Source organism: Rhinolophus sinicus, linkage group LG18, assembly GCF_036562045.2.
Source record: "Rhinolophus sinicus isolate RSC01 linkage group LG18, ASM3656204v1, whole genome shotgun sequence".
NCBI classification, from domain to species: domain Eukaryota; kingdom Metazoa; phylum Chordata; class Mammalia; order Chiroptera; family Rhinolophidae; genus Rhinolophus; species Rhinolophus sinicus.
In genome coordinates, this window is record NC_133767.1 from 2,718,120 (window position 1) to 2,726,873 (window position 8,754).

General features: G+C 50.1%; 1 protein-coding gene across 1 annotated transcript in view; it reads left to right on the forward strand.

The window, feature by feature from the left end:
- The window catches only part of DNAH3 (dynein axonemal heavy chain 3), a 108,465-nt gene extending 100,897 nt beyond the window's left edge, over positions 1-7,568 (forward strand). Inside the window, exons 56-61 of the mRNA XM_074323111.1 lie at positions 779-933; positions 1,676-1,843; positions 3,309-3,451; positions 4,806-5,010; positions 5,658-5,795; positions 7,215-7,568. Of these exons, the coding sequence (XP_074179212.1) occupies positions 779-933; positions 1,676-1,843; positions 3,309-3,451; positions 4,806-5,010; positions 5,658-5,795; positions 7,215-7,568 (1,163 nt within the window). The remainder of the gene's footprint in view (positions 1-778; positions 934-1,675; positions 1,844-3,308; positions 3,452-4,805; positions 5,011-5,657; positions 5,796-7,214) is intronic.
- Positions 7,569-8,754: the final 1,186 nt, after the last annotated feature.

Here is an 8,754-nt window from a genome sequence, read left to right on the forward strand (position 1 = left end):
GTGTTAATGAGATGCACAGAAACAATGGACAGGGCTGTTTACGGCAAAGATAAGCCTCTCACTAAAGAAGTTACAGGCCTGGGGGGTGACTCCCCACCCTGACCTGCCCAGCTGGGAATTTATGATCGGTCTCCCTGGGAGGTTACTTCCATGGGACCCCTTTTCATCCACGACGCAATGAGCACATTGAGCCTCACAGCATTCTATGAGCTCCATGTTGTAAGCCCATTTTCCAGCTGATGAGACTGAGGCTTAAGAGCAGCAATTGTCACCGGGGTGAGTTTGCCCCCCAGGGGGCACTTGGCAATGTCTGCAGACATTTTTGGTCGTCACGACTAAATGAGGGTTCTACTGAGTGAAGGCAGGGCTGCTGCTCAACACCGTACAGCACCCAGGACAGGCCCACAGCACAGAACGCAGCAGCCCAAGCCGTGAACGGTACAGAGATGGAGAAACCCCGCTTCAGTGCAGTGCAGAAGGTCAGACAGACCTCCACTCAGCGTAGTGTCCCCCAACACAAACCCCCGCTGACCCCCACTGCGTAAGTGCCGTGATGTAGGTGTGCTGAGTGAAAGTCCTTCTCGAGAGGGGCAAGCCATGCTCGCAGCGTCGCCACACACAGTACATCTGGGTCGGTCTCCCGACCAAACTGCCTGCAGCTCAGACCCACCCTGTTCAGGCAGCTCCTTAGCTCCCAGAACCTTCTGTTTGAGGTTAATGACCAAGTTCTTTATGACCTTCCCTGGGCTCAACTTCTTCCTGGGCCTGTCGTCCCCAGGGGAGTGTAATTACGGAGGCAGAGTGACCGATGACAAAGACAGGCGTCTCCTGCTATCCCTTCTCTCCACGTTCTACTGTAAGGAAATCGAGCAGGACCATTACTATGTCGCTCCCGGAGACACTTACTACATCCCTCCCCATGGCTCCTACCAGGTGAGGGGCGGGGAGGGAGAGGGCCCTGTGTCCCCAGGGGGCGCGGCTGCCTCCAAGTGGCCAGAGGCTGCAGCACAGCCAAACAGTGCCCAGGGGTAGCCTTGGGACGGTGAGCTATTTCCAGTATTCCACGGCGCCTATGAGTGAGACATCATTACTGTCTAACGCATGCGATGTGTTTGGAGACAAGGTTTTTTACAATATGGGATCCATTTGGGGTGGGGAGGGAAGTGGAGATGCAGCCTTGGTAGTGAACAGGCTGGACATCGCTACTTGCAAACAAAGGTTCAGAAGGTGGCAAAAAGGGGGGGACCGGAAAACTGGATGGGAGAAAGAGAAAGGAAAGAAGAAAATAAGAAATCTGAAGGAAGGATGAAAAGGGCTTCATTTACTGAGTCCCTGTTCTATGCCAAGGCCGTACTCCTTCATACCCTCATTTGTCTTTCCATTGACAGACTAAAAAACTGGGGTTTCAAGTTCAAGGTTAGAGAGTTACTTTGTGTTGAGGCTGGGCCCAAACCCAGTTCTGTCTGACTTCAAAGCCAGAAAATGCAGAACTTGGGACATGTTCACCCCGTGTGTGTGTGTGTGTGTGTGTGTGTGTGTGTGTGTGTGTGTATGTGTGTGTCGCTTGCTCCTGATCCAGTGTGATTCTTGCTCAGGTCAGGTCTGGCCATGCCCTGGGTGACCTGTAGGATTCCAGGGAACCCACATTTGTGTCACCTGAAGATTTCCTTTCCAGTCCTACATCGACTATCTCAGGAACCTCCCCATCACGGCCCACCCAGAAGTGTTTGGCCTCCATGAAAATGCCGACATCACCAAGGACAACCAGGAAACCAACCAGCTGTTTCAGGGGGTGCTGCTGACCCTGCCCAGACAGTCGGGAGAGAGTGGCAAGTCTCCTCAGGTAACCGGGCTGGCATTCCATTTCCCAGACAGTGTGCTCTCTGAGGGGCACGCAGATTGTGTGTGATGAACAAGAGGCAGAAAGGGGAGGCCTGGCAGCCCCCTGTGGGAGGGCGCGTGTGCTCTGGTCTCACTGGGAGCGTCCTCAGATACAGAGCTGGAAGAGCCCAGTGTTTCCAAGACATCAGCGGTTCCTGTGTAACCTGTACCCCCATATCAGCTATACTCCACTTACATAATATTTAAGACCAATTCTGTTTTGCTTAAAATCATTGATTTCAAAAACCGTCTACCGTTACCACCAATGGAAACCCAGGACCACTTCCATCAAATCATGATGCCACAGAAACAAAACGAAAGCCAAGCGTTTCCTAGACTCTCCCCAGGTGGTCACTGAGTCCTTGCTGGTGTCCTGTGAAAGCAGGTGTCACACGGTGTTCAGCTAGCACTGACCTCAGACTTTGTCCTGCACGGGAGTGAAGAGAGAAAGGTGGATGAAACTTGAGAAGAGGGTGACGCTCTCGCCATGTGGTTCAGCGTTATTTGCTTCATATCCTGGAGGCACCTGGAATCGTGTTGGGTGCTTCATGCTTTGGGAAGCACTGACACACCCACCCTCCTCATCTACAGATGAGGGTGAAACGAACCCTGCGAGAGGAAGGGACTCGCTTTAAGGCCCACAGACGCGGGGTAGAACCAGACGCAGAACCACCATCCCCTGACTCCACCTCACCCTCTTCTCTCCCATCCTTCCCTTCCCTTCTCCATCTACCCAGTTCGCCCACGTTCGGCCCCTCTCAGCTGTGGGTTTTGCATTCTTGGTTTCTTGATGTGGCTCATGGTGCCGGAAGTAGTAATAGGTATGAAGGGAAACCAGCCTGGTTGGGGTGTCTCAACTTGGGGGGTGGAACTTCCCGTCCCAGTGGGAAATGGGAAAGGAGTGGACATTCCAGCCTCCAGAGCCGCAGGATGGCACAGCCCACTCCCAGGCCCCATTCCTTCTTGTTCCGCTGGGGCTGTCCCCTCCCTAATGGGCTGAGCCTGCTGCCCCAGGCTGAAGAATGGCCCCCTGCCTTCCCTGGCATCCTGGCACTGGCACTGAGCGAGAGCCCCATCTGTCCAGGAGCTGGTCCTCGGGCCAGCTGTGAGAGAGCGCCGCGGGAGATTGTCACCCAGGGGTGACCTTGAAGGCAGGAGTGCCTTGCCTGGCCCCAGGCCTTTGCTCCAGGTGTGAGGACAGGGCTCCGCTTTTGACTTTCTGGGCCAAAGAGTGATGTCCTGCCCAAGGCAGGGGGGGGGTTGTGTCCATGCCCCACCCCTTCACCTGCAGAACTGGCTCCCGTAGGAGCGTGCCCGGTAAGGTCCAACAGACTGTGTTTAAAAAGCCGAGTGCTGACTGTGTCAGGTGTACCCGAAGCCACAGACCACAGGCTTGTTCCTCACTCGCCTCTCTGCTGCCCTTGAAGGAAGTGATTGAGGAGCTGGCCCAGGACATACTCTCCAAGCTCCCCAAGGACTTTGATCTGGACGTGGTCATGAAGCTGTACCCCGTGGTCTATGAGGAATCCATGAACACCGTCCTGAGGCAGGAGCTCATCAGGTTCAACAGGTGGGCCAGGTCCTGGGAGCTGGGGCAGGGGGCTGTGCGGGCCGTGCCTGAGTGGGACACGTAATAAGGGGTTGCTCTGCAGAGGAAGCCGTGTGCCCCACCCATCGTGGGGGCGCGGGCTGTGTGCTGGCCCAGGGCTCAGTCAGTCCTGTTCTCTGCCACTCACTCATGTGACATCTGCAAAGGCAGGTAAAAACCACCACCAAGCGCAGGCTAATAGCAGAAGGAGCCATTCAAGCCATTTTGATGGAGCCCTTGCTGCTTGGTGGCCGATGTGGCTCCAAGCACCGTGTGTGTGTTTGCCAATGTTCCTTCCTTGCGTACTGAAAACACTGAAACTAGCAGAGCGCCTAGTAGCAAGAATAGAAAGAAAACTTTTGCAAGTAGGTATTTAGGTGTAATCATTAGAAGCGTGTGGTACAATCCCTCAGCTGGTAGCTTTGCCCGTGACTCCTCAGCGAAGCACACGCACCAAACGTCTGAACCTTAAATTCCTCTTATTAATAGTACGACTGTTTCGTGGTTACACATCGGACTCTCTTCTTGCATCTGATCACTCTCGTGTCCATTCAGGATTTCATAAATCTTTGGCGATGACAAGCTCTCTCTGGTGGCAGATTCTTTGGCATCTCAAGTGCATTCCCTCTGGGCTGGGTCAGGCCTCATAACCAAGAGGCCAGAATGGGGGGCAGGTGATCTTGGCATCTCCCAGGCTGCCCTTCAGCTGCCTTTTCTCAGGAACACACCTCCTAGTCTATAAAAAGAACGACTTTGGCAATATGGTTCAAAACCCTTAAGATTGCATTACCCGCTGACCTAAAAATGTTCGTAAGAAAATCGTTATTCATTTCCACAAAGATTGATATGAATGGATGTTCCTAGCAATATTGTTTACAGTGACAACAAGCTAGAAAGAATAAATTTCAGCAGGAGGGGAATAGTTAAATCGAACACCTTGCAGTCATTAAAAAGGACAATTTAACTCCCCTGGATTGGGAAGAAGATCCCTATATGCTAAGAGAGAAAAACAGAGTACAGAAAAGTAATATAGTGTGATCCCATTAAAAAATAATTTGTGTTTCCATACAGAAAAATCTGGAAAGAGATACGAAGGTCGGACAACTAAGTTCGCAAGCTTAATTGTCCGACCCCATATATCCATCAAAGCTATCTTTAGGTGGTGAGATAATGGGTATTTAATTTTTTTCTCATCTCTGTAAGTGTTCTACCATGAATGCACATTAATTGTTTGACCTCTGAAAGGAGGGGAAGTTAAGAGAGACCTGGAGTCAGTGTGCTTGGGTAGGACGAGGCCCCTGGAGAGCAGGCTGAGCCGGCCCCTTTGTTCTTCCAGGCTGACCGAAGTGGTTCGCGGAAGCCTCATCAATCTTGGCCGAGCCATCAAAGGGCAGGTCCTGATGTCCTCCGAGCTGGAGGATGTCTTCAGTAGCATGCTCATGGGGAAAGTGCCAGCCATGTGGATGGCCAAGTCCTACCCATCGCTGAAGCCCCTGGGGGGCTATGTGGCTGACCTGCTGGCCCGCCTGGCCTTCTTCCAGGTACCTGGGAGTCGGGTAACTGGGCACCTGGCACGCTCAGTCAGGCGGGGAGGCAGAGGGAGTAGAGGCGGCAGCCTGGACTGAGCTCCTACTGGAAACAGTCTTCCCAGAGTTGAGGGCGGGAAGGGAGACTTTCCAAGTTCTGGCAAAGATTATGGCCTCCGGAGGACAGGGGAGGAACTACTGTAAATGTCACAAACTGGTGGCTCACGGGGCAGACGTGGCTAAAAGATCTATTTGGTTTGGCTACCTGGTAACTTAAAGAGTTCTGAGCTAGCCTGTAAACATTGGATTATTACACATAAAAATCAAGATGTCTGCCCTGTTTAAAAAAAAGAAAAGGGAATCAATGGGCCGGCACTCTTGCTTCTGGAGGCGAGTGTTTATCGCTCAGTCCAGACTCGGCACCTATTCTCCCCTGCTCTCTTGTATCCCTGACACCAGCTTGCACCTATGCTTTGCATAAAGCAGACATATATTTCTTTGTCCCTTCATTACAAAAGTGGGAAAATAGTGAAACCGAGAATTCCTGTTCCAAGGAAAATGAGAAAAAGCCTATTTCTTAATGGGACTCATTTACATTACCCGCCCTTGAACTAACTTTGATGTTTTGTTGATTTTGAATTTCTATTTCTGTGGCTGTTCAGGAATGGATTGACAATGGACCCCCTGTGGTCTTCTGGATCTCCGGATTCTACTTCACACAGTCTTTTTTGACGGGTGTCTCTCAGAATTATGCCCGGAAATACACCATCCCCATCGACCACATCGGATTTGAGTTTGAGGTAGGAGAACTTCGGGTTAGGCCCGCCCAACAGGTCAGCCAGAGAAAGCAGTGTTGCCCATTTCCTTATTAGGCCAAACATGTGGCCCAAATGCTTCTGAGATGGTCCACATGGAGTTTTAGCATGACTTACAGTGGCTCCAAACGTTATCCCTGACAGAATCAGAGGATTCCCAAGGCTTTGTCTCTGTGTATATAAAAAGGACTCTTTCCAACGGAAAACCTGCCACCGTCATACCTGAGAAATGAAAGCATCCTCACGCTGTCTATTCGTCATGATGGGCTCTGCACTTTGAAGGATGTTATTGGTCTTGGGCAGTCCTTTGCTTGCAGTGAGGTTAAAGGAACTGCCAATCATCAGGGCTCACCCATACCAAATGGAGAGAAAGGAGTAAGATGGACTGTTACATAGAGCATTATAGAATTTTACGTTCTGTGGAAAGATCCTTTGAGTTCAGCTAGTCCAGAGGTCACAAACTGGTTGCCCTTGGTCTCAATTTAGTTTATGAATAAACTTCACTTGATGGGCCTTTGAAGATAATGTTAAGCCAAAGTTAATGCAGTAATGAAACAAAATAACGCATAAACATTGGAAAAAAGATAAAATCATCTTTTCATTTCAACATCTTTTGATGTTGAAATGACTGTATACCTAGAAATCCCAAGAGACCCTAAAAACGTATCTATCAGAATTCATAGAATTTGTAAGGTGACTGGATACTGGTTAACTACATAAAAATCGATAGCCTTTTCCTATTCTAGCAATAAGTACTTAGAAGTGGAAATGGGAAGAACATTCCATTGACAATAACCAAAAGATTCGAGTTTGAATGATTTTAAATGGAGCCTGTGCTCTCTGGTTCACCATCATCCCCACCACTGCCCATTCTCCTACACCTAGACCATTTTCTGCACTTACCGAAAGGGATTTGAGTTTACCACCCAGGAATCTAGACAGGGGTCTGCAGCTGGCTCACACCAACTCAGCAGGTGGGGCGACTTGTTAAATAGCTGAGAGCCTGAAATTGACCATGGTGGGAGTCTCTACACCACAGTGACAAGAACCACAAATCAAGGCTTTATTTCTCCCCCCAGACAACTGTTTTGCCAGCATGCATCTGAATCGGACCCCTCATTGTATAGCTCCAGGTCCCAAAGGGAAAGGATTGTTCTATGAGGCCCCCAACTCCTCTTTCAGTGCATTCTCTATCCCTCCCGTATCTCAGGGCAGCATGCTGACTAGAAATCATACCTGACCTGTGTATGACAGGCAGGACTCTTATCGCAGAAGCCCAGTGTCCTGCAAGATGCATCCTGGGAAAGGCAGACATTGCAGCCAGGTGGCACTTTTGCAGTCTCTTCATGGTGCCCCGTTTAGGAAAATGGCCAGTCATGAAACTCACAGCTTCCTGTCTTCCAGGTAACCACACAAGAAACGGTCATGAAGAGAAACCCAAAAGATGGGGCCTACATAAAAGGACTCTTCTTAGAAGGTGCCCGTTGGGACAGGATAAGGATGCAGCTCGGGGAGTCTCTCCCCAAAATCCTCTATGACCCACTGCCCATCATTTGGCTGAAACCTGGGGAAAGTGCGACGTTTCTGCACGAGAACATTTACGTGTGTCCAGTGTATAAAACAAGTGCCCGGAGAGGAACCCTCTCCACCACAGGCCACTCCACCAACTACGTCCTCTCCATGGAACTTCCGACAGACAGGCCCCAGAAGCACTGGATAAACCGAGGGGTAGCCTCTCTGTGCCAGCTGGATAACTGATGGTGTCTGTCTCAGCACAGCAAATAAACGGCCTCTCTTTCTCCACTACGACCTAGCTGTCCTTTCTTGAGGGTCCCAGGGTGCGGTGATGATGGTGATAATGGTGACAGTAATGCTGACAGCGCACTCCTGTGAGCCAGGTGTTCAAAGCAGCCCTAGAAAGTAGAGTATTATCATCCTCCTTGACGGCTACAGTAACGGTGACACAGAGAAGGTACTTACCACCCCCACATGAGACAGCTGCTCAGATGGTGAGCCCGGACTGAACGCTCGCAGTCGGACTCTCCAACCCAGACCTTCAGCCGTGGGGCTAAGCTCCTTTGCAGTGACTTTTTCCTTATTATTTTGCTGTAACTGTCACTGAGATTTAACTGCTTCTTGCTTAGCTGGTTGACATGGGCTAATGTAAACCCATGTGAACCAGTTTCTCAGAGGCTAAAAGAGGCTTGGGCCACTTTTGTTTTTTCAGGCTCTTGGTATATTTGAAATGCACTCCTCACAACCATCTCATGTGGTAGGTATTACCATTTTCTCCATTTTAGAGATGCAGAAACAGGTGTAGAAAACTAACTAGCCCAAAGGTCCACAGCTAGTTGTGGTCGCACCGGGACCCAAATGCTTCTCTACCAGCCTAGACAGACGGGCCGACATTTCAGGAAGAAAGGAGACATGAGAGAACCAGTATTTGTCACATGCCTACTATGTGCCATGGGTTGTGCCCTTCAGATGTCTTGCTTATTCCTATGTTGGGTATGATGGTCTCTCCCTCTGGAGGTTCAAGGAGATTAAGTAACTTGCCAGAGATCACCTCACTCTTTCAGCATTGCAGAGCAGAGGTCTGTCTGGCTCTAGAACCCAGTGCAGTTCTCACTACCACATGCTGCCTCCTTGCTGAGGACTTGGCACTGTCATGATGTAGAATCTTAGATGAGATTAGCTTCAATCATGTCCAAGAAATTTCTAGTTTATCACTGTTTCTTCCCAGGGCCAGCTGGAAGAGAATCCTGAGGGAGATAAAAATCAAATTCTTGATGTATTACTTCTCAGCTGACTCTCTCATGTAGCTCTTTGGCTCTAAGTGGCTTCTTCCAGGACATTCCATTGGACCATTCATCGCTGAGAAAAGACATAAGGCTGTTTAAGAGTCTTAATGTGGCTGGCCTGGGAACATTAAGACTCTGCTTCT